This window comes from Oryza brachyantha, chromosome 6, assembly GCF_000231095.2.
Source record: "Oryza brachyantha chromosome 6, ObraRS2, whole genome shotgun sequence".
Lineage (NCBI taxonomy): Eukaryota > Viridiplantae > Streptophyta > Magnoliopsida > Poales > Poaceae > Oryza > Oryza brachyantha.
Window position 1 is genome coordinate 1,614,402 of NC_023168.2, and position 23,187 is coordinate 1,637,588.

The following is a 23,187-nucleotide window of genomic DNA, read 5'->3' on the forward strand; positions in this document are numbered from 1 at the left end:
ATTTTCAGATAAGCATCGCTTGTATAGGAAAAAAACATAGGTATATATACTCATGTATTTTAATAAGTGGTTCATCGATTTTTTGACACACGTTTGATTATTCGTTTTATTAAAAAAATACACGATTATCATTTATTTTGTTGTGATTGAATTTATTACTAAATATACTTTAATTATAACCTTTTTTTTGCATATTTGCACAGGATTTTGAATAACATGAATGGTGTTAAACATGTACTTAAAAAGTCAACAACATCATCTCTCAAAATATGAAGAGGGTATTTATCTACATAAATATATATCCAGCTATAGAAATAAATATAAGAGTTAATATGCATGGTTTAAGATCATCCAGAGATGCAGAGTAATCTACAGTACATTGTGTGCGCATACACATCCTGGCAACCACGTGCACGGCCTGTAACGCGAACTAGACACCATTCATCAGTAGACAGTAGCAGCATGCAGCCAGTAACTCATGGAGTTGCAGAGTAAGCAACACGCCAACACCGCCAATGCTGGGAGGCACATGATAACCATGCATCTTCTTGCATATTCATGAATAAGACAGAAAGATTCTCATCAACGGCCTCAAATATGAACAATAGCCTTGGCTGTGATTTTCACTTGGAGATGACTTTCATAAACCGGCTCATGGAGCTGAACACGCCCATGACATTGTTCATCAGTGATGGTGCCTCTTCAGATTGTTCATCACCGCCTCCGAATATTATCTGCGGATTGGAACAATGCTCCTTATTTTTAACGTTATCTTTGTGGGCAACATCAAGGACTGAAATAGTTATATATATTTATATATACACACTAAGAGAGAAATCGCATGTGTGAAGCGAACGGAAAAATCGGAGAACACACTTGTAAGGCGCGTGCTCTATTAAAAGTGCATGCAGGGCGTGGTTTGGCGCATTTGTGTGTATAAGCACACCTCTCGACCCTTCCCTATATTGTAAATTACTTGGAAGTAATTTGTTTACTGTAAGAAGAGAAAAATGGGAGCAACCAGATGTGCTCTACTAAAAACATGCGCAGGACCTGCACATCCGTATATGTGTGTGTATATATATACTGGCTGATATGTGTCAGTAGTTTGACTGCTTAATGTGCGTGTTTCCCGTTTCTAAATGCTGTTTCATGTTTTGGTTCGCTACTTCTCGGGGAGTGAACATACATTCAATACAACATAAATACAGATTGACTGAGATTAAAAAATAAATTAAATATTCTATAATTCCAGCGCCTAACCTCAATGTCTGTTGCATCAGGCCGGCTTACAAGTTCTCGGGCAAGCAAATACCGATTAGGCCTATTTGGGTCATCATAGAATACTTTCCACTTTCTGTAATATAAAAAAACACAGATAAGCCTTTAGCATAGTATTACAATGGACAAATATTTTGATCACTATATAAATAAGAAAGTTAATAATTATCTACATACCCAGGATATTGTCTAAAGATTGCACCAGTTGGCAATGGCCTCATTGAGTAAACGGTGGTAAAAGTACTGCAAAGTTGGCGATGAATATTAGCAAAATATAGAACACTAGATGCAGAAGCATGCAATAGGTCAATGAGACCTGTAGTCAAGAACAACATTATACTGGATATATAAGATTTGGGATAAGTTGGTTAAGCACAATGTGATGAATTTAAAAAATGTTCTCTCTTAATGACATGAAATTCCTACTGCATGTATGAATCATTGATATTTCCAAGAAGACATATATTGTTGATGTCAGCAAACAATAGATATGTAGTACATGGTTGGGAAAGCCAAAATACGGAGTATCACAGAACCATGCATTCATAATCAACAAGGAGTAGACAATTTGACTAATTTACCTTAGGAAATTTCTGCGCAGATTCCGAACATTAAAGCCAACTCCAACATCTCCGCTAACAAGGCGTGGATTCCACATGACAAGAGGTCTTATCTTGATTGAATTAAAAGTGGTGTTATTTTAGGATATCATAGTGAAATGGAATTTACATGCAAACAATAATAATGGTGAAAAGATAATGGTCAAATAGACAAATTTAAATGGATAGGTGATTGACAGAAACTTCAGTGGCATAGGCTGGATGTGTGAGCAAAATATTCGGCATCACCTCTTTCACGTGATGGCCTAACTATGTGGTTTTATACTAGCCTGCATGCGCAATTAATTGAAATTCCTCTTTTTTAATATGAAATATGCGAGTTTATTTGGAAACATTTGAAATTTGATCAGGTATAAGTTACATACAGGATCATCAGAGAGTTGAGATGCTATGCGTTCAACAGATTCCACCATTTGATGATCAGGGATAACCATAACAACAACTTCATCCTCAACGTCAACTGGTTTACGGTCACTTAAGCTGAAATTCAAGTTAAATATTAGAAGAATTTATTTTTGCACAAAAGTCAAGCAGAATAAATTGACTGTCGACCAAAATTAAACAGCAGAAAGTCTATAAAGGAGGGAAAAAAATATAATAATTTTCAATATCAGTACTAAACTATAACTTCTGGAAGTCTATGAATTTCAAATATTAGTTGTAAACTATAACGATTTTCATGTCTGAGTAATATTTAATACCCTCATATAGAAGCAACCTACAGTTTTTTTTCTGACACAAAATGGTCTGCATTCTGCTCTGTAATGTCAAACATGGTATGGCTGCCAGGATTTTGAAGCAAACTCTTGGACAAGTTTTAACCACAGAAAAACAAAGCCATTCTTCTGTATAAATACTGCTAGGAAGTAACGTGAATTCAAGAAATCATGGCGCACAAAAAAGAAACTACACTTGTATTACGCTTACGCAACCCCTTATCCTCTGCATAAATTACTGAAAGTGAAGCGGTACCTGGCGCACTTGAACCCTGCATCTGTCCACTGATACTTCAGAAGGGCAGCTGCTCCAGCATCAGGGAAAATGGCCTTAACTTTCTGTAAGCAAGGATTGAAATCAATACAGACCAAATATTTAGTCTGAAGGGACAAGAAATTCTCCATTGCCAAAGTGATACGTTAAGCATCATTCAGTAAGGCCCAGCAAAAAAAATAATCATGCAGTAATCTGGTAAACAAGGGCTAAATCGCAGCTAGATCCATTGAAATATAAACTGTCGCAAAATATCAAAAGGTGCATCTATTTGCTACGACCTTGTATCCAAACCTGGCCTGTCTCTTTTACAAGTGTATCCAGAAATATCCTTGACAGTGCCCAGACCTCAGCCTGTGCTCCTTCCTCGTTCAGGAATTCCAGCTGAGGAATCAGTAGCTCTGCCTACATTAAGCATAACCAAATACAAATAATCACTAATTGTATAATCAACACACAAACTAGAAAATTTCACATCTTGGATAGCACATGAAGTGACTCCATGCCATTCCAAATTCCAAGTAAAAAAGATGCACAATTCTTGTGGTAGGTACAGTAAAATTGGAACAGTGTAGATGAACAATGAGCAACATACAATGGCTCGCATGCCCCCGGAGTTGACGAAATCGGCGGTCGCCTTCCCGGATTGCCATATCGCGCCCTCCAAGTCCGACGGCAAGCAGCTGAACAACGCGAGGCAGGCCAGGCAGAGCACACAGACGCATCACGACGCGACGATGTTTTGGTGTGCTCTTAGGCACAAAGTTCGCCGAGAGGGTGAAGCGAGCCTAACCTGTCGTCCTCCTCTGCGGCCTTCTGTTCCGCCGCCGGCTCCGATTCCGCCTCCCCGGCGCCCCCCGCGGGGGCGTCGGATGCCTCGAACTTGCCGAACTTGGCGCGCGCGGGAGGCGGAGCACGGCGGAGGGGCAGGCGCAGCCGACGGGGGAGGGCGAAGGGTGGAGCAGGGAGGCCACAGCGGAGGAGGAGAGGAGCAGCACGAGGGCACTGCTGCGAGAGGAGCGGCGGGGGCGGCGACGAGGTCGCCATTTCCTTCGCGCGGGGAGAGAAGACGTGGTCGAGGTGCGGTGGCGGTGGCTGCTCGGATAACGGCTCGTGGAACGGGATTTCCATCCACGTTCGCCGTCCGATGGCAATCCAACGGATCAGATTAATTCTGCCATTTTAAAATTTTTTAATAAATAATTTTATTACTAAACCTCGAAGAAAAATATTTATACCGTATGAATCCAATTGGTAGCATGATAAGAGAACGCTGCCACGCAAACTGGTTGGTATTACACGCTTCTACCGACAACGTGACAACGTGGTTTAGTAATAAAATGTTTTTTTCAAGTTTTATTTATAAAATTATTTATTAAAAATATCTAAAAATAAAAAGCTACTGGAGCTGAATAGCTGATCCTGAAGGGACATGTTGAACTGTTGATCAGATCAGCAGCAACAACAGCAGCATCATAGCCAAAATCTGCAAGAGTTCATGGTAACTATCTTTGAATTCTATTGAGCAGTAACTTGTCCCACTGGATACAATGATACATACTGAACCGTAGTAAAAATCGTTTACACTTCTGAGTTTTGAGTATGCATCTGTGGTATATCCATCAGAACATTTTTGACAAGAAGGGCGAGATGTATATGGCATTTCCACCTATATTTCTTTTCTAGCTAACTTAATTGTTGCAGGCAGTTGCTGTGCTCTCGGTTTCTTTTCCGGTGGCAAAAGATTTTCCGCACCCACAGGTTTTTGTTGCATTTGGGTTCTGGAAGGAGAAGCCACCGCCAATAAGGGCATCGCTGTAGTCCAGCTCCATACCGAACATGAAAAGAAGGCTCTTTGGGTCGCAGACTGCAGAAGGTAAAATAATCTACTTGAGTAAAATATAGTAAAATAAACATTGGATAAACTATGATCACTTTGAGCATGAAGAACAACATAATCTACTTGAGTAAAATATAGTAACAAACATTGGATGAAATATGATCACTTTGAGCATGAAGAACAATAACGAGAATCTGGAAGTATATTCATATGACCTATTATAAACGCAGCTCAAAATTATGGTACCTTATTATTACCAGTTTAGTCATGCGTGAAGCATTACTTAGATTGTTTGTCAACATATGCACCAAGTATAAAGAGGTTGAGAAGTGCACATCAAGCTGATAGTTGTGAACTTAATCGTATCTCTAGTAGTCAGTTCAATAAATTTACCTATTGCAAAACCTTCATATTCTACAACTGAATCATCAGGGCTGGCATTGGCTCGATCTTCAAACTCCATGGTGTAAGACATGCCAGAACATCCACCTTGCCTAACTCCAATTCTCAAGCAGAGATCTTCATTCCGTTCAGCCCTCATTCTATTCAGATGCTTCAGTGCCTTTTCAGTCAACGAAATTGCTGGTGCAATGCTACCAGATGTTGCTGCTACCGCTGCTGCTGCAAAATACGACCAATGGTTTTAACGCTTACAGATATTGGCATATTGCCTTAAATTTACTCTACTATTTGAGAATTTCTATGGTTGACAAGAAATTTATGATGTAGCAATTTAATTGTCCAAGGTTCCTCTGATCAATCTCTCTCCCATAAATAAAGTAGATGGGCATGTCTGAATTAAGGGCACTATAATTTTCCATATAAATTAAAGTGACCAGCATATTATATGACAATATATCATGCTCGTTTTGAAATCATACAAGGTGACCAACATGTGAAATACATGCAGCAGTGATCAAATTAGTGTACAAATAATTGCATCTCTATAAAATCTGATGTGGTAAAATAGATCCCCTAATAAAGTAAATTGCACACAGCAATACTATTTCCTACTTAAGAAGTACCAGGCAACAGAGTTAACATGCAATACCTAATTTAGATGGGAATGAGATATTTATGAACCGTTTACTACCAATTTATGTGAGCAAAATTGTCATGTGCAGAACAGGGTAACTGGGAATAATTAACTTGAAAAACAGCATGGCCAGAGGATGCATGTCCAGAATTAGATTTAATGGAGACATTAATGCTTAACTACCAAGCATGGTATCGATTAAGAGTTTTACTCCCATCCTTCCTTTTATACCTCGAGGTACCGGTATCTTGCGGTAACAAATCGTTTCTGATTGTTGGATCCAACAGTGCACATCCTACTTAGCTAGATCCAATGGTAAGAAACGATTTGATACCTTGAGGTACCGGTACCTCGAGGTACAAAAGGAAGGATGGGAGTAAAACCCATCGATTAAGCATCCACTAATCTCCAAAGTTACTGCATCAAGCTTACCCCAAAACAGGGTTTTAAATGTACAGCTATAGCTGTTGGAGGAGTGTATATCTGTTTGCTCTAATGCACGATTTAGCCTCTATTAGCTGCTTGAGGAGGCCAATCGCTAAATGCCTTAGCCCAAGAACCTAGTCCTACATGAAAAGGTATTCTTCCTAATCGCTACAGCCTACAAGTGATATGTACGAATTCGGTTACAGACTTATCGACGTGAAAGCTCTATTGCTATGGCAGTGCCATCTGCCATCATCCAATCCAATATTGCTCATAGTACAGACTAATCCATCCCCATTTTTCAGGCTTTCGACACGTAAATTCAGCCCCCAACAAACCCAAATCTCCCACAAGAGCATCCAGCTCTCTCTAACTACATGCGCGAATAAAAGGCATCTCGGTTGACCGATTACCAGGGCGCACGGAGGCGGCGCGGAGGGAGACGACGGCCTTGCTGCCGCCGCGGGGGCCTCCGCCGCAGAAACGGATCGAGGGAGCGGGCGAAGAGGACACGGCGAGGTGGGGGCGGGCGGCGCCAGGGGCAGCGCAGGACGTGCCGGAAGCGAGCGCCATGGGGGTGGGGCCGGAGCTCGGAGCGGGGGCTTGGTTGGTGAGAGACGTGGCGGAGGAAAGAGGAGGAAGACGACGACGAGGAGCGGAGCGGAAAGATCTGGTGGTTTCCGGGCCACCCGGATTCTTGGAGCTAGCGTTCTGGACTCCTCTTCCTCCTCCTCCCAATCCGCAGGCCTTTCTCTCTCTCTCTCTCTCTTTTGTCCACAATTTGATCGATCAGGGAAGGAAATTATCACGCTCACCGAGATTGTCGTTTTGTGCAGGAGGGAGGGAGAGTATGGTTTAGGCCCTGACTAGTTCTGAAATTTTTCTCAAAAATATCCCATTAAATCTTTACACATTGAAATAGAGCATTAAATATGGATAAAACAAAACAAAAAATTAATTACACGGTTATGGAAGAAATCGTGAGACAATTTTTTAAGCCTAATTAGTGCATGATTAGCCATAAGTGCTACAATAACCTACATGTACTAATGTTAGATTAATTAAGCTTAAAAATTCTTCTCGCGGTTTCTAGGCGAGCCGTGTAATTTGCTTCTACATTCGTGTCCGAATACCTCTTCTGATATCCGGTCAAACGTATAATATAACCGCAAAAATTTTTGTTTTCTCAAAGTAAACACCCCCTTCACGAACATATTATGGTATCTAAGACAGTATACCTGATTTAGCTAAGAGGTTGGTAGTCTAGATACCTAGGCCGCGTTCGGCTGTTAACTATATTTTTTTCGTTTTATGCGCGTACGTTTTTCGAATCGCTAAACGTGTGGTTTTTAATTTTTTTTTATATAAAAATTACTTTAAAATATCATATTAATCTATTTTTAACTTTTTTATAATTAAAAATTAATTATTCATGTAGCTATGTCTTCTGTGTTGGATAACTTACCCTAAAACAATTTCTTCCAAACGCAGCCCCAGTATCTAGAGGTATTTGTACACTGATACAATATGATATTTCGTAGGTATATTCTATAAAAATACTATTTTTATCATATTTAACCTCCCTATGCATAAGAGTATCGTGTACAAGCCTTCTTTTCTTTTTGTTAATCAGCAATATAAAATATCGTTCGTCACCCAAAAAACCAAAACATTTGTTTCATAAAAATGAAATCACATTCATGCTCCAACATAGGAGATCTCACGATGCTGCGGTATATCTACAAAAATATGTAAATATTTTCGGCGCACAAATAAATATAAAGTATCAACTAATACATATTGTAGAGAAACTGTTAAAAATGATGCAGTGCATTTAACATCTACCACTAAGATTTTTCGTGTAACTTTCGTTTCCTATTCCACTCATTAATTCGATAAATGGGGAAACGAGTAACAAATTAAATAACATGACAAGCAAATATCCAACAAGTTGCCCCTAAAATTATGCAATCACTCCTTTGACATGCTGTGTAATGACATCTTCCAACTCGATCAGATCGTGGGAACCAATAAGCCAAATCTGATCCAACTCGGTGCTTGATTACTTCAAGGTCGTATACAAATATACAATACCAGTGTCCAGTGATCTTCCTATAACATAAGTAGGACCTGCAAGATTATAATTACCATGAGTCCATGCTTTCGTAAGAAACAAATATGAACAGATTGTTCAAAAATGAAATCAAATACGTACTCGGTCGTGAAATTCTTAGCAAATATCGAACGCTCATACGCAATTGAAACCCGTGCTAAAGATGCAAGCAACCATGAAGCATCTATCAATCCGTAGGTAGCAACGCCATGGCCGATCGATACACACAGTAGCACTGCAGCAGAGATAGGGGTGAAAACGAGCCGCCTCGGCTCGGTTCGGCTACGTTCTAACTCGTTAAGATAGGTTTGACTCGTTATCGTAACGAGCTAAAAATTCAGCTCGGCTCGGCTCGTTATAGAGCTCGAGCTGGCTTGTTAGGCTTATAAGCCATGGATGAAGAGTAAATCTAAACAATTTTTTAATAAATTATACAAGCAAATTTTTAGTTTAAACATACAAATCATATGAAATTATATCTAAATATTAAAGTTTGAACCAACAAATCACATGGTAAACCTATGAAGTACTGAAATATGCATTCCGGGGTGGAATCAATGAACACCGACGAATCGCGTGTATTTGGTCTAGCTCGTTAGGCTCATGAGCAGCTCACGAGCTAGCTCGAGCTGGCTCGTTATCTCTAACGAGCTAAAATGCTAGCTCGACTCGTTAGAAAAATAAAACGAGCCGAGTTTGAGCGAGCTAACGAGTCACGAGCTTTCTGTCCATCCCTAAGCATCCCTAAACAGAGATCATAGGCGGCGACGGTGGAACAACACAGCGAAGCCACCGGCAGAGGTGGCGACGGCGAGGACCCAGACGGCCACCGCGGCGGCGGGGGGCATCACGCCGGCCACCTTCCAAGCGAACAGCGCGGTGAGGACGGTGCAGAGGCACCAGACACCGCGCCTGAGCCGCTCTCTTCCGGCGACGTCCGCCGGCGGCGCGCGCTCGTACGCGCGAAGGCAGCGGAAGAGGACGAGCAGCGCGCCGTAGCTGACCGCAACAAACGCTGTCGAGCCGACGTCCCCGGCGGCCATGTAGATCGCGGCGCCGGAGGTCAGGGTGACAACGAGGAGGCCCACATGGACAGCGAGATCACCGGCTGCGTCCATCGAACGGGCGAGGAGATCAGCACTGACGATGAAGTGATGTTGTTGATGATGATCGATGAGAAGAGCCGCAAGGTAGCTTGCAACTTCGCGCTAAAGATTCTAAGTGATCTGGTTACGCTAAGTTTATACAGGCACATGTGATTTGTGAAATTGTGATAACGCGTTTTCGACACCGGCCATTTTTATTTATTCGACAACGTTGATTTTAAGCTCATGTTTAAACGTTCGTTTCAATTCAAAATATTTGCATAATTATTAATTATTTAATTATTTAATTGTATTTTAAATCTGACATATAATTTTAAATATTTATCTAAAATCTTACCTATGACGAACGGTTAAACACAAGTTAAAAATCAACGATGCCACGTAATCTAAACGGAGGGATCGAGGGAGTAACTCCCTAGTACCATCTTGCTTGGCCGTCAAGTAAAGGATGACATAACATTGAGGCACAATTACTTTCTGAGGAGGATAGCAGACGATAGGTCGGTTTGCCTTGTGCGTGTTTTCTTAAAGATTATTATTGAAGCATGAAATATTATCTAATTTTGTAATAGCTATTTAATAATATAAATGACTGAGTTAACTATGAAAAACTAAAAAATTACTTTAGAAATGTGAGATTATAAACTTCTCTATATAAACTTTTCATAGAAAATATATAATTTTTCTATATATAATTTAGTAGTTCAGGAAGCACGTAAAAGCTAAGAAAAAATCTGGAAAAAATATAGCCTAAATAACATGACCTAGTAGACTCAGAAGTTGAAAAATGCGGGTTTGCTATAAATCTGATAAATATAAATATATTTTTATTAAAAACCACTCCAAGGTAACTTCAATACGATTATAATATAATTGCCCTGACTAGCATATAATTACAAATGAACTAGGACAATTCGTGTGAGGTTTGCACACAAAATTTGTTTGCACAAGACAGTCCATGGGGAATTTAGGTCGGTTCGCGATAAACCCCTACAGAACACGACTGGTTTGAATGGGCCTTGTTCTGCTTGGCTGTGATGCGGTAAAATTATAATGGGCCTTGATTAATCCAGTGGGCGGCAAAGGGCCCGTACCGCGCTTCCTTATGGGCCTCCAACAATGTGGCCCGTTTTCTTTTCTTGGTCGTCACGCCTGACGTCCCACGGGAAGAGATAGCCGCGTAGCCGACATAGAACACGTGCCCTCCACAAGGTTGGAAGCGGTTTATACCGTAGTGGTTAGCGTTACGGAGCAGGAGTAAATCTTAACATAAATTTCGAAACTTTTCATATCAATCTTCCAAATTATATTACAACGTACTTGGATTATTACACACGATCGAGGTTCTTTCGTGTTACATAAAAAGACCAACAAATTGATGAACCGACCCAGAATTTGGACAAGACAAACGGACACATGGAAACGATCTCACAAAGATAAATAGATAATGTGGAATATAATAATTCTCCCAGGCGCGTCACGGCATCATGGTGCTCCTGCAAGTCGGCATGAACGACGAGGGTGAATTAGAATTAAATCTAAACAAGATGCTTGTTTGTACGTGAAGAGATGTGGTGGGCGAGATGTCAATGGAAATTAACCCCCCTTGGAGCCAAGCAGGTGCGTGGCCATCCAGCTGCCCCGAGAGGTGGATCGATCTGTCCTTGCATGATATGGAATACTCCACTTAAGACAGTGGAACTACAGAAACCGCAGCAGCAGAGTTTAGGGATGGGCACGGATGGTCTCACACGTGATTCGTGACCGACTCTAATGTACATAAATAAACTAATTTTTATTTTAAATGTTTTAAAATAATATGTTATTTATTTATTTAAATTAGAGCGGTCTTAGAATTACCCGTTATCATATCTGTGTTCATCGAATTTAATTTTTAAAGTTATTTATTTATTAAACATGATCGATCCGTGTCTATATAGATTTGCTTAGTTTGTAATCTATATTTTATATTATAAAACTTTCTAAATTTATTTTATAGCGTGAAACGGAGGTCGTCTACGGAAGAACATACCTGATATGCTGTTGAGAAGTTATTCGTGCATGGTGGGAAGGGGGAGATCGAATCGATTGACCTGATCGATCTGCGTGCGATCAATGGCTGAGAAAGAAGGCCCAGAACCCTCCGACGACCGTGGCGGCGGCCATGGACCAGACGACGGCGGCGACGAGCGGCGGCATGAGCGGAGCGACCCTCGCCGCGAACATCGCCGTGAGAAGCGTCGTGAGGAGCCAGACCGCCGCCTTGATCCGGCCCCGGTCCGCCGCCGGCGCGCGCTCGAACCTCCGCAGGAAATGGAAGAGCAGCGCGACGGCGGCGTAGGCGCCGCCGACGAACGCGACGGCGCCGGGCTCTCCCCGCGACCTGTAGATCGCCAGCGCCGAGCTGCACGTCAGCGCGGTGAACCCGAGCCTGGTGAGGAAATCGTGCCGCGCGAACTCCATGGATTCGTGCTCTCTCTTCTCCAGCGCACGGACGCGGAGAACCTAGCTACCATGCACGTACTGCATCTGCATCCGAGTACTTATAAAGCTTGCGCACGTTAGACGAAAGAGATGCTGTTTCGATTTTGGTTTTGCAGCCGTGTAAGAAGGCTCTAGTACTTTCTAGGCTTCGTCCAAGAGTACATGCACCAGCGCACGTTAGACACAAGAGTAATAGATGCAAACTTCGCTTTTACCTATGAACGATCGTATTGGTAAAACTTGAAAGTGATATATTAACAAATAAAAAAATTATAACTAAATATTATTTATATATTATTGTGATCTACAAGTCAACACTAATGAAATGTTTTCTGAGAAATAACATTTTTTTCTGGAGCCAAGAACCATTTACAGTTTCCTATAAAGACACGTGAGGAATGAGGGAACGGTCAATTGTACCGGCAGCCTCTTGCTACCCATATAAGTATGTAAGTGGGCCGACCCATCAACATGCTTATCGGCTAATTAAGCGAGTAGTACATCGGATTACTCATTTAATTGGTCTATAGGTGGGTTCACAGGCTGGCCCACTTATACCCTTATTTCATTGATAGAGTGTTTCTTTCCTAGGGGATACGTACAAATTCCCCAACCCTCTTCCCAACTGGGGTCTGGAAATTACCTTTCAAAAGGAAAAAACGCTCCCCTAGTGGACGATAAGGAGGTCACATGCAAATTTGGTTAACCTCCTCTTCCCTGCGTGCCCTCCTAAGGTATTTTGCAAGTGTCCCGTGATGTTAGAAAGAAAAGCCTCCTACTGGGAGTAAGCCGTCTACAAATTTCTCAGTTCTTATTAGCCCGATGTCAACCAATGACTAAAATCATCTGCCATGTCAAAAAGTTCCTATTGAGAGGACTTATTTTAGGAAAAAAAAATCCTAGTGGGCTTTAGGTATAGATCCGTAAATTTTCAAACAAATTTCTCTGAGAAAATGAGGAGAAAACCCCAAACACACGCTGGAGCCGGCCGGTGCCGGCTGACGCGGAAGCGGAAGAAATGAGAATGTTGGACGACGTTGCTCCACATGGGCGCACCATATAAGCTGCACCGAAAGCCGGCCGGAAATGCGACATATATATGGTCGATATATCGGTGGCATGTGTGGCCATATGGGCGATGGTGAGGTGACTCGATCGATCGGATCGTCTTGGTGTCGGTCGCCAACAGAAATGGTTGTTATATATATCGCGTCAAACTGCCGACGGCCAACCACAGCCTGATCACGACGCCGGTCGGTCGTCGTCGGTGGACCCATTCGACCGTCCAGTCGTCCAGAGACATTCCAACCTAATCACTCTCTGTTTCAACGATCTCTGTTTCAACGACGGACACCCTAGCAGGATAAGCTATTGTATACCCCTTACTTTCAAAACCTTCAAAGCTCGTCTCACCTTTCACCCCTACTTATAAGATCTAAAAATTACTTCCACCTTATTTAGAGATTGGTCAAAGTGTTTCTACCATGGGTCAACCCCTTATAGACTTCTCCTCATGTCTATCAAAGCCTACATCTCACATGAATTTTGCAGTAACATGAAGGCAGAAATACAGTAACACGACAACTAATTTACAGTAATAACGTCGAAACATATCCATGAGAGATTTAAATTTTTAAAGTACGTTTTTTCTAACAATATGGTACAAATGTTTTTTAAAAAATAATATATGAGGTGGGAGATAAAGTTATTTAAAATTTAAAATCTTAAGAAATATCTATAGGATTTATATTAGTATACACTAATGCTATGACAATAGCTATGTTAACACTACACATTCTATATAGCAATAACGTTATTTTACTATAAAATATATATATTATTACAGCATAATTACGAGTAGTAACATATGTCTTGTTACTGCACAATTACGGTAACCCTGTGATATAAGTAACCCCGTTGATATATGGGCCACCAACACTACTCGTATAAAGAGTATACAATGTAATGAGGACAATTTTACCAGCCTTGAGAAAGTATCTCTAGCGACTAAATTTAAATTAAAAACTTTGGTATATCGTGAAACAAAGTAGCTAGAGGTATCAAATTCTACGTTAAAAAATATGGTAGCTCCTATCCTTTTTAAAAATGATAAAATTACTTGTGTAATTATTATGACGCAGAAATGAGATTTTTTTCCCTCTTATATGATATATCAAAATGAAGCGAAGAGAGTAAGGTGCAAGTCATCACAAATGGCCAACTTAGATGACCACCAATCAGTGGCGCCAAGTTTGAAACTTTTGTCACAAGAATAACAACGATTAGAACAGAGCTACCTTGATTCACGCCAATTATCCGGCACGCATCGATAGGCACTCACGAACACGCTGGTAGTGGTAGACCACCAAACTTCTTTGTTCTTTTGACAACGTAAAAAGAGGACAAAGAGAAAAAAGGCACCAAACTGACCTTAAATCGATATGGTATCTAGATGAGCAGAGAACGAACTGACATCACGGATTACTAAGAAAGAACGCCCAGAATCCGGCGATGGCCGTCGCCGCCGACATGAGCCACACCGCCGCGGCGGCGAACGGCGGCATTAGCGGAGCAACTCTCGAAGCGAACATCGCCGTGAGCAGCGTCGACAGCGCCCAGACGGCTCCCTTGATCTTGCCCCCGGCCGCCGCGTCCCCCTCCTCCGCGGCGCGCTCGTACTTGGCGAGCGCGACGAAGAGCAGCGCGAGCGCGGCGTCGGCGGCGAGCACGAACGCGACGGAGCCCGCGTGGCCGCGCGAGCTGTAGATGGCGAGCGCCGAGTTCGCCAGCAGGACGCAAAAGCCGATCTTTGTCAGCGCGGAGTGTCTCTCCATTGCCGGAATTGAATGGAGAACAAGAAACCCAGTTTTAAGCGACGAAGCTAGCGGCTGGGCTGCTGGCTGCTTATAATTAACGTGCACCGAACCGGATTACCTGGAAGTGGATACATGAAGACTCGATTATTTCTATTTCCACGTTTCAAGTTATACGATTTTATAGTCTTAACTATATTTATATATATACCAGTGATAATAAATCTAGATATTGATACATGGATGAATCTAGATAAACTAAAAATCTTATAGTAACGAAACGGAGAGAGTAGCTAGACGCAAAACAAGCTGAAACTAGTTAGAGTTGGCAATTTTTCCGCGAAGACTGGCATACGCCTCGGTCCTACCCCTATAGGGCTGGGGGACCGCAAAACATTTCCCCCACAGGCCCAAAATGTATTATTCTACTCGCTCCGTTTCATAGTATAAGTTTTTCTAGCATCGTTTAGATTCATATAATGCTAATAAATCTAAATACATATATAAATTATATACATTTATGAATGAATGAATTTAGACAAAGTTAAAAAGCCTTACAATAAAAGATGAATGTAATATTAAAAAATTCTGCCTAATAACCCAGTTTTTGGAGCATATTATAAATTGTCGACTTTAATGTTTTACTCATTTCTTCCCCTCCTCTCCTCCACTCCTGCCGTCGTCCCCTGCACTCTTGCCACCGCTGAAAGGTACGAACTGGCCACCGCCTCTGCTCCCAACGTTGTGCAATTGCCGTCCACCATGGGCATCGGTCCGGGTCGGGGTCAGGGCCATTGTTGACCACAACCCCTTTGTCAATCCTAACGGGAGCTAAACTAGCCAATTAAATCTTCTCTTCATCTTTTTTTCATTTTACACGTAGAAATGTCGTGTCCACTATATATTTAAGAAGTCCTAGTAAAATACAATTCGTTCTGTGCTGCCTTCACCTGCGCATTTATCTTAGATTTGCGAGAAGGGTTCAGCAGGCATGACACGATCGGCGAATTGGTAGGCATCAGCTGGATTTAGGGTTAAAAACGATAAGGAAAATCCCGACCGTACAGGCTACCGTTTTCGTTATGTTCTAACTGTCTTAGTCGGTAACGGTAATTCTTAGAAATGGCAACGAAAATGGTAAAGTTATCTAGAAACGGTAGCTGAAACGGTAATGCAATTTTTTTGTCGGAATTCCGTATTGGGCCAGAAATTTTCTAAAATTTGCAGAAAATTTCCAGAAGTCCAGCCAGCCATGTCCCAACTCCCAAGTTCACAGGAAATTTTAGAAAGCCCAGGCGATGGCCGGCCCATTAACTCTAAACCCTAACCAGTACACGGTCCACACACACAACACTCCACAGTCACGCGTAGGCAGGCAGCCAGGAGACGCTGCCGCCTCTGCACACCGCGCACGCACGGGCGTTGGACGCACCGCCGCTGCGCTGCCGGCCGCGGTCAGGCCAGGAAGCACAGCTGCACATCAACGTTGGTGCAACCAAACGGGAAGGCTGCTAGCTGCAAACAGTGCAATCGCCGAGCCATGGGCTCCAGCTCGGTGGACCGGTGGCATCTTGTTCTTAGACCAAGCTGTACTCATCAACAATACTACCTGCTCTCTCCGACTCTCCCCCCATAACGAATCATGCATGCACGAGATTGCCGCTGCATATAGGAGAACAACCTTAGCCGCTGCATATAGGAGAACAACCTTATTAGGATCCTACTCGGACAAAATTACAAAAACGATATACTATCCTACTATAGGATCCCAAATCTATAACCACCTTTGCACTCGAGTAATTGAACAAGTTTGAACAAGGATTGCCGCGTATAGATAGATAGCTTGGTCAAAGATGCATCGTCGGCGCGACTGGCGTCGTGCGATCTCTGCAGCTGTGAGCTGCCGGCGGCGGCGGCCGTCCCGTCCGGCAATGGGGCCGGACAAACGGGCGACAACTGGAGAGGCACACCGCGTATAGATAGCTAATTATTAACTCAGAATTATTTGCTCGATGGCATATGCATCTCGATCATGCTCATTTTTTTTTTGTCTCGTCGCGGTCGTATTATCTCTGCACAGAGAGCCCCAAGGCGACGAATTCAGCACCGCGTCTCCACCGACGCAGTTTGCCTGCGGTAACAACGGCTGATACGTGGCCCATCCACTTACTAGAGATAATGGGGTCTAAACTGCATATTATTGATAAAATATTATATATATATATAATGATCTAAAATCAAATATATGAAAATAATCTACGGTAAAAAACTTAAAATTAATTTCAAATTTAGGCAAAAAAATTAAATTTGGCTTATAAGCATAAGTAGAAGCAGATCCAATCAGACGATCTGAATTTACTCTCAATCTTTTCGCTTCTATTTATACTTATAAGCCAAAATTTAAATTTTTAAACTTAAATTTAGAGTTTTTTCACCGAAGTTTATTTTTCAGCATTGACTTTTAGATCGCTAAGAATACATATATAAAAATTTATTCACAAATTATTTTTATTTATAAATATATTATTTGACTTCTTCTATAAAAAGCCAAACAACCTCTAGCATTTCCCTCTTCATCACTCCACCTACGTGGCGCATGTATGTGGTGTGGGCCTTGCTAGCGCAAGAGAGGCGATGACGGTCAAGCCCATCGATCGCTCTGCTTCCAATGCTCCTTCCCTTCTACACCACCAGATCGCTCTGCTACCAATGCTCTACACCATCAGATTCATACTGCCAGCGTCGGCTTCTTACTCAAACACGGGCATAACCTTGATTTCCCACAGTGCCTTTCCTCCTCTATATAAGATGGCTCACTCACTGTAGCCTCGAGGAACCGGGGAGGGAGGGTGGCCACTGGCCCCGGGCAAAAAAGCTAATACGCGCGCGGTCGTACCGCTATGGCCCAACTACCGCTACGGACCAACTTGGCGTGATACCTTTTTTATTTTTATTTTTGCTTTCTTTACTTTGGTTTTAACGCATAAATTTATATGCATAAATTTTTTTCTATAATAAGTATATATCTATAATTTTTGTGTATATAATAATTTTATATCTATGTAGATTTTATATGAAGAGTTTGTATGTGTGTGTATATATATTATATAAAGTTTGTATATATAAAGTTTACATGTATAAGTTTATATTTATAAAGATGTTTTCATATATGTATAAACTTCATAATTAGAGGTTTTAACTTTATAGGTATAAAGTTTATATGTATAAAGATTTATATATGAAAAGTTTCTATGTATATACATAAAGGTTGCATGTCTAAATTTTATATGTGTAAAGTTTACATGTCTAAAGCAAACAAATGTTATATATATGTGTGTGTGTGAGAAGAACGCCACACGTTTCGCTGGTGCATGGCCGGCCTGACCAGTTTTGCTGGGCTGATGCGTCGTCGTGGGCCTACGAGAAGAAGCGACAATCCGTTCACTCGGGCAGCGCGGCCACGGCCGATCGCCAAGTAGACCCGCCCGGCCCCGGGTCCCTCCCCTTACAGTTGGCCATAAGACCCGAGGCCCGACGGCCCGGTTTGACGGTTGGGCCGTGTCTAAGCCACACCCTTGGCACACTAGGTCGGCCTGTCCTGGTTTTAAAAAATATATATTTTGAGAACCTAAAATAGACTTAGTTTATTAATATAAGGCCTAGTCTAATTAAAAAAAGTATGTAAATAGACTTATTCTAACCATTTATAACAAGATCCAAAGAAGAGTAGGGAAAAATAGATCTATTTCAACAGCCCAAAGAAGTGAGGAACGAAATATATACTTATTTATTGAAAAAGCACGGTACACTATCGTGTCTTCGGACCAACCCGGCAGAGCTCAAGTAGTATTGGGCATGCCTGAATCGTCAGTGCCGCTCGTGGACCAGCACGGCATGATTTAACATGCTAATCAGGCTGTGCCGGTCCGACGCATTTTGGCACGGACCCGACCGTGCGGGGTCGGACGGCTCATTTGGCCAACTATACCTCCCCTATTGTAACCCTCACAAATAAGGGCTCATCATAGTTGCAACGAGGAACCAGAGAGACACCGAGGCCCTATGGACTTACTTGCCCAGGCCACGTGTCCCTTCAGCTGATAGGGTGGGCCAAAATGGTAAAGACGAGAACCCAACTATCTAATCTATCTAATTAGGATCCTATATAGTACTGCTCTTTGACAGGTGGATCCTGTAGACTATTGGACCCACCTGTCAGTGTCGGTGAGTACTGCACATGCATGTCCCGCTCACCACCCTCCTAGCATCCCGGCCTGTCCCACTGTCTCAACCTCAGAACGCTACTCCTCCATCCAAGTTCAGGGGTCGTTAGAGTTGGCGATCAATCCGTCATCCCCTTCCCCTTCCCCTTCCCCATCCTCCTTGCTCCCATGTCCATAGATGAAAGACGAAGACCAAGTTGACCAACACAGTTCAAACAAAACGTAGATACACTCCAATTAAGCTGTACAATAACGCCCAAGGTTTAGAGAGTGTAGATTGGAAATACAATTAAATGACACCGGAGCGAGGGAGGTGGTACTTATTTACACCCCAGCATGAGCATAGCATACAGCAGCTGTACAGTACAAGCGCAAGCTAGCTACCGATTTTTCATGGATTCAGGTGTTGACGAAGATGGCCAAGAACCCTCCGAGCGAGGTCGCCACGGCGAGGGCCCAGACCACGGCCGCCACGGGCGCCGGCATGAGAGCCGCCACCTTCCACGCGAACATGGCCGTGAGGAGCGTGGAGAGCGCCCACACCGCGCGCTTCAGCCGCCCCCTCGCCGCCGAGCCCGGCGAGGCGCGGTCAAAGGCGGCGAGGCAGGAGAAGAGGAGGAGCAGGGCGGCGTAGGAGGCGAGGACGAAGACGACGGAGGCGGCGTCCCCCCTGGCCCCGGAGCGGTAGACGGCGAGGCCGGAGTTGAGGGTGAGGACGCCGAGGCTGGCCCTGCTAATCCACGCCGATCTGCCGTTTCGATCCATCCTCCACTTCGATCATGGTTCGCGCTTTGCAGCAGGCTGCAGAGCTGAGGACAGGTGGAAGATTGTGTGTGTGGAAATGAAACAGCCAGCGACGACGACTCTGAACTTTTGGATAGACACGAGTCTTCCTATCTTTTATAGTTTTATTCTCTCCACACAGTGAAATAACGGATAAGGACCAGGGTTTTATTTATCGGGGGACTGAAACCGGTTCAGGACGGATCGACGATAATCACGACTATCGTTAAATAATCATATGAATTCAAAACTAAAAAAAATCGTCGCGGTTTTGAACGTCAAACGTACAGTTCTACACGATTATCATACGATTATCGTGGTGATTTTGAAGACAATGATAATCACGGCTGCGATTCCAATAATCGCATGATTTCAAATACAATGATAATCATGGCTTTGATCACGATAATCACACGGTTTTCTACTATTATCACACGTGTTGCTACGATTATCGTGATGTTTTTAAATTTCTTCACAGTGATATTTCTATTTTTTTCAAAATTTTTGAATTGGGACAATATTTGTGAAGCATATCACCAAAAACCGTTACCGTATCTTGGCAACACGTACAATTATTGCGATAATCACGGTTTTATGAACCTAATAAGGACAGTTCTATACTTTTCTAGGTGATCATCACTTAGTTTTCTTAGAAAAAAAAGACAAAACGACATATATATTTATAAACAAAAAATAGTTTTGAATAAAAAAATTATATATACGTTCCTAGCAATGTAAAAATAAATACTAATAAGTATGATAAAAAAACTTTTAAAGCAACTCTAAATTTAATATTAAAATTTAAATTTAAATTATAAACATATCCATAAGTGAAAAGACAAGATCACTTTTACCATAAGGATATGGATGAATAGGTGTAGCATGAGTTGTTAAAATTTGAATGAGCCATGATTAATCCAATGGGTGGCGAAGAGGCTCGTACCTGCTTCCTTATGGGCCTCCAACAACGTGGTAGTGTTTGTTTTCCGTCAGTCTGAAGTCCCACTTGACGAGACTTGGAACAAAAACCCTTCACAAGGTTTGACGTGGTTTGTGGCAGTGGCAAACCAAAGTTTATCTTGCCGTGCTCCTCAGACCCAGTAAAATATTAAATTCTTATTAAATTATATGATATTAATTAGTGTAAAAATATAAAAATTAGATAATTAAGTACGTAGTGGAATTTCGGTAATTTTTATTATGAGTTCGTCACTGATTTAGGGTAGTTAGGAGCAGGAGTAATTCTTGACATAAAATTGGAAAATTTTCAGATCAGCCTTCCAAAATAGTTACAACGTATTTGGATTATTACACACGAGTTTCTTTTTCATACATAAAAGACAAACAAATTGATCAACCGACCAAGTACATTCTCACGAAAATAAATTTGCACAAGACAAACGGAGCATGGAACCGATTTCTCATACGGGGATGTGGAACATAAATCTCCCAGGTGCATCACGGCATCATGTTGCCCCTGCAAGTCGGCATGAATGACGAGGGTGAATTAGAAATAAAATTATAGGACTAATTAAATTTAACATATGCTTCTACGTGAAGAGCTGTGGTGGGGGAGATCTGAAGGGAAATTAACCCCCCTTTAGCCAAGCAAGTGCATGGCCGTACGTCCAGCCGGCCCGAGAGGTGGATCGATCTGTCGTTGCATGGAATCGAATACTCCACTTACCACAGCAAACTCCTCAGGAAATGGAAGAGCAGCACGATGGGGAAACAGTTTTTAGCACACGCGTGTATATACACCCGTGTGCTTGTATGCTATCTAAATAGTTATTAAAAAATATAAAAAAATTTAACAAGATAGATTAATATGAGTTATATCACTCCACAAACATGCAAGTTTAAATTCAACTTCTACAAGTTGTAGCAAAAAAAAAACAAACTAAACTGAAACTAAGTATATGCATATTCATAATTGTTTTTGTTATTTTTGCTACAACTTGGAGACGTTGAATTTAAATATGCATGTTGGTGGAGTGATATAACTCATATTAAACTATCTTGTTAAATTTTTACATATTTTTATGACTATTTAGATGACATGCAAGCAACGGGTGTATGTATACCTGTGTGCTAAAAAAACTTCTTCCCAGCACGATGGCCGCGCGGCCATGGCCCAGACGAGGACTGCGACGAGAAGCGGCATGAGCGGAGCGAGCCTTGCAGCGAACATCGATCGCCGTGAGGAGCCAAACAACAGCACTAATCCGGCCTCGGTCCGCATGCTCGAACCTCGGAAGAAAATGGAAGAGCAGCACGATGGCGTACGCGGCCATGGCCTAGACGAGGAGCTGCGACGAGAGGGGGCATGAGCGGAGCGAGCCTTGCAGCGAACTTTGCCGTGAGAAGCCAAACCACAGCCTTAATCCGGGCTCGTTCGGCCGGCTGTCCCGAGTGCTCGAACCTCCGCAGGAAATAGAAGAGCAGCACGATTAGGGTTAAAAACGGTACATAAAATCCAGACTCCTCACGATACGTGTGGGCGGCGAGGGGGCAGCTGAAGCGCGCAGTGTGGGCGCTCTCCACGCTCCTCACAGCCATGTTCACGTGGAACGTGGAAGCTGATCGGCCATCGGCGTGGATTAGCAGGGCCAGTCTCGGCATCCTCACCGTCAACTCGATCGGGCCTCGCCTTCTACCGCTCCAGGGCCAGGGGGACGCCGCCTCTACTGTATGCTATGGATTAAAAGAGAGACGATCATGCATGTTCATGGAGCGAATACGTACCGGGAGGGCGCCGATCCATCATTCCTCTACTGTATGCTATGGAGCCCCTTAGCCACGAGGTCGTCGTAAATTTGGTTGATGTACTCGACGAACTCATTGCCTTCGTCCACAGCACCGGCGGCCTTGCCCTGCTGAATCTCCATGCACTTCGCACTTGTTATGTGGCGCCACAAATGGCTTGTGCCATCCACGTGCCTGGCCGTAAGAATCTTGCCGCAGTACTTACATTCTGCTCTTGGCCCCCCGCCACCGCCGTCCTTGTACTCCAAGTGGCTCCACACCAAGGATTTTAACTTGCGAGGGTGACCATCTGCAATTTGCTGAGACATATCTGCTGTAATACACACTAATACCTCGATCGGAATGTTTGGATACTGCCCAAGTATGTTCTAATTTATATATGCTCCGGTCTCGACAAAGCAGTAGCTTTTCACACACAGCGGCCCGGGCCGGCGACTCCATCGCCGCCATTTTTTCTAAGATGTAATTTTGCCCAAGGATGTTCTAATTAATGTCACTATGGATTATCGATTTCTTTTCAAACTTCTAAACTCTTGCAAAATATAATATATGGACGCACGCGTCTATAGAGTATATATACATCATATATAAGAGTTCAAATCGAAAATAGCAAGCAAAAATGATAGCTTCATTAATTGTTTTTGAAGTTTCACTGGGGGGAGGAGCTCTCCAACCTGAATGGCATTGAGCATAACTTCAACCGGTT

At 42.6% G+C, this 23,187-nt stretch overlaps 5 protein-coding genes across 6 annotated transcripts; all 5 read right to left on the reverse strand.

Moving 5' to 3' along the window:
- Positions 1 to 207: 207 nt before the first annotated feature.
- On the reverse strand, positions 208 to 3,960 carry LOC102717905. The gene is made up of 9 exons (XM_015838390.2): positions 3,685 to 3,960; positions 3,487 to 3,574; positions 3,186 to 3,296; positions 2,874 to 2,956; positions 2,267 to 2,381; positions 1,863 to 1,954; positions 1,459 to 1,524; positions 1,264 to 1,357; positions 208 to 734 (listed from the first exon to the last, which is right to left on the reverse strand). Exons 1-9 carry the CDS (start codon positions 3,936 to 3,938, stop codon positions 624 to 626), a joined length of 1,014 nt encoding a protein of 337 aa, XP_015693876.2. The 5' UTR covers positions 3,939 to 3,960; the 3' UTR covers positions 208 to 623.
- Positions 3,961 to 4,367: 407 nt separating this feature from the next.
- On the reverse strand, positions 4,368 to 6,971 carry LOC102702383 (iron-sulfur assembly protein IscA, chloroplastic). Of its 2 annotated transcripts, none has more exons than XM_015838265.2 (3): positions 6,607 to 6,971; positions 5,125 to 5,349; positions 4,368 to 4,758 (listed from the first exon to the last, which is right to left on the reverse strand). In XM_015838265.2, the coding sequence occupies exons 1-3, from the start codon at positions 6,764 to 6,766 to the stop codon at positions 4,583 to 4,585; spliced, it is 561 nt and encodes a 186-aa protein (XP_015693751.1). In that variant the 5' UTR covers positions 6,767 to 6,971; the 3' UTR covers positions 4,368 to 4,582. The 2 variants fall into 2 exon arrangements, with proteins under 2 accessions (XP_015693751.1, XP_006655784.1); XM_006655721.3 differs by having other exon boundaries at positions 5,125 to 5,352.
- A 2,084-nt stretch (positions 6,972 to 9,055) lies between these two features.
- On the reverse strand, positions 9,056 to 9,500 carry LOC107304473. The gene has a single exon (XM_015838561.1). It carries the CDS (start codon positions 9,422 to 9,424, stop codon positions 9,062 to 9,064), a length of 363 nt encoding a protein of 120 aa, XP_015694047.1. The 5' UTR covers positions 9,425 to 9,500; the 3' UTR covers positions 9,056 to 9,061.
- A 4,539-nt stretch (positions 9,501 to 14,039) lies between these two features.
- LOC102702664 lies at positions 14,040 to 14,805 on the reverse strand. Its single transcript, XM_015838508.2, has one exon. It carries the CDS (start codon positions 14,728 to 14,730, stop codon positions 14,371 to 14,373), a length of 360 nt encoding a protein of 119 aa, XP_015693994.1. The 5' UTR covers positions 14,731 to 14,805; the 3' UTR covers positions 14,040 to 14,370.
- Positions 14,806 to 19,129: 4,324 nt separating this feature from the next.
- Positions 19,130 to 19,833, reverse strand: LOC102702945. Its single transcript, XM_006655723.3, has one exon. It carries the CDS (start codon positions 19,695 to 19,697, stop codon positions 19,332 to 19,334), a length of 366 nt encoding a protein of 121 aa, XP_006655786.2. The 5' UTR covers positions 19,698 to 19,833; the 3' UTR covers positions 19,130 to 19,331.
- Between the last annotated feature and the right edge of the window lie 3,354 nt (positions 19,834 to 23,187).

Bases quoted from the DNA above. Each gene is read 5' to 3' on its own strand.
- LOC102717905 (XM_015838390.2), bottom strand. From the start codon at position 3,938: ATGGCGACCTCGTCGCCGCCCCCGCCGCTCCTCTCGCAGCAGTGCCCT. The intron at 1,955-2,266 runs GTATGTAACTTA...AATTCAATCAAG, and splicing joins CTCAACTCTCTGATGATCCT to ATAAGACCTCTTGTCATGTG. The intron at 1,358-1,458 runs GTATGTAGATAA...TTTATATTACAG, and splicing joins ATCTTTAGACAATATCCTGG to AAAGTGGAAAGTATTCTATG.
- LOC102702383 (XM_006655721.3), bottom strand. From the start codon at position 6,766: ATGGCGCTCGCTTCCGGCACGTCCTGCGCTGCCCCTGGCGCCGCCCGC. The intron at 5,353-6,606 runs GTAATCGGTCAA...CGTATTTTGCAG, and splicing joins CGCCGCCTCCGTGCGCCCTG to CAGCAGCGGTAGCAGCAACA. The intron at 4,759-5,124 runs GTAAATTTATTG...TACCTTCTGCAG, and splicing joins ATATGAAGGTTTTGCAATAG to TCTGCGACCCAAAGAGCCTT.
- LOC107304473 (XM_015838561.1), bottom strand. From the start codon at position 9,424: ATGGACGCAGCCGGTGATCTCGCTGTCCATGTGGGCCTCCTCGTTGTC.
- LOC102702664 (XM_015838508.2), bottom strand. From the start codon at position 14,730: ATGGAGAGACACTCCGCGCTGACAAAGATCGGCTTTTGCGTCCTGCTG.
- LOC102702945 (XM_006655723.3), bottom strand. From the start codon at position 19,697: ATGGATCGAAACGGCAGATCGGCGTGGATTAGCAGGGCCAGCCTCGGC.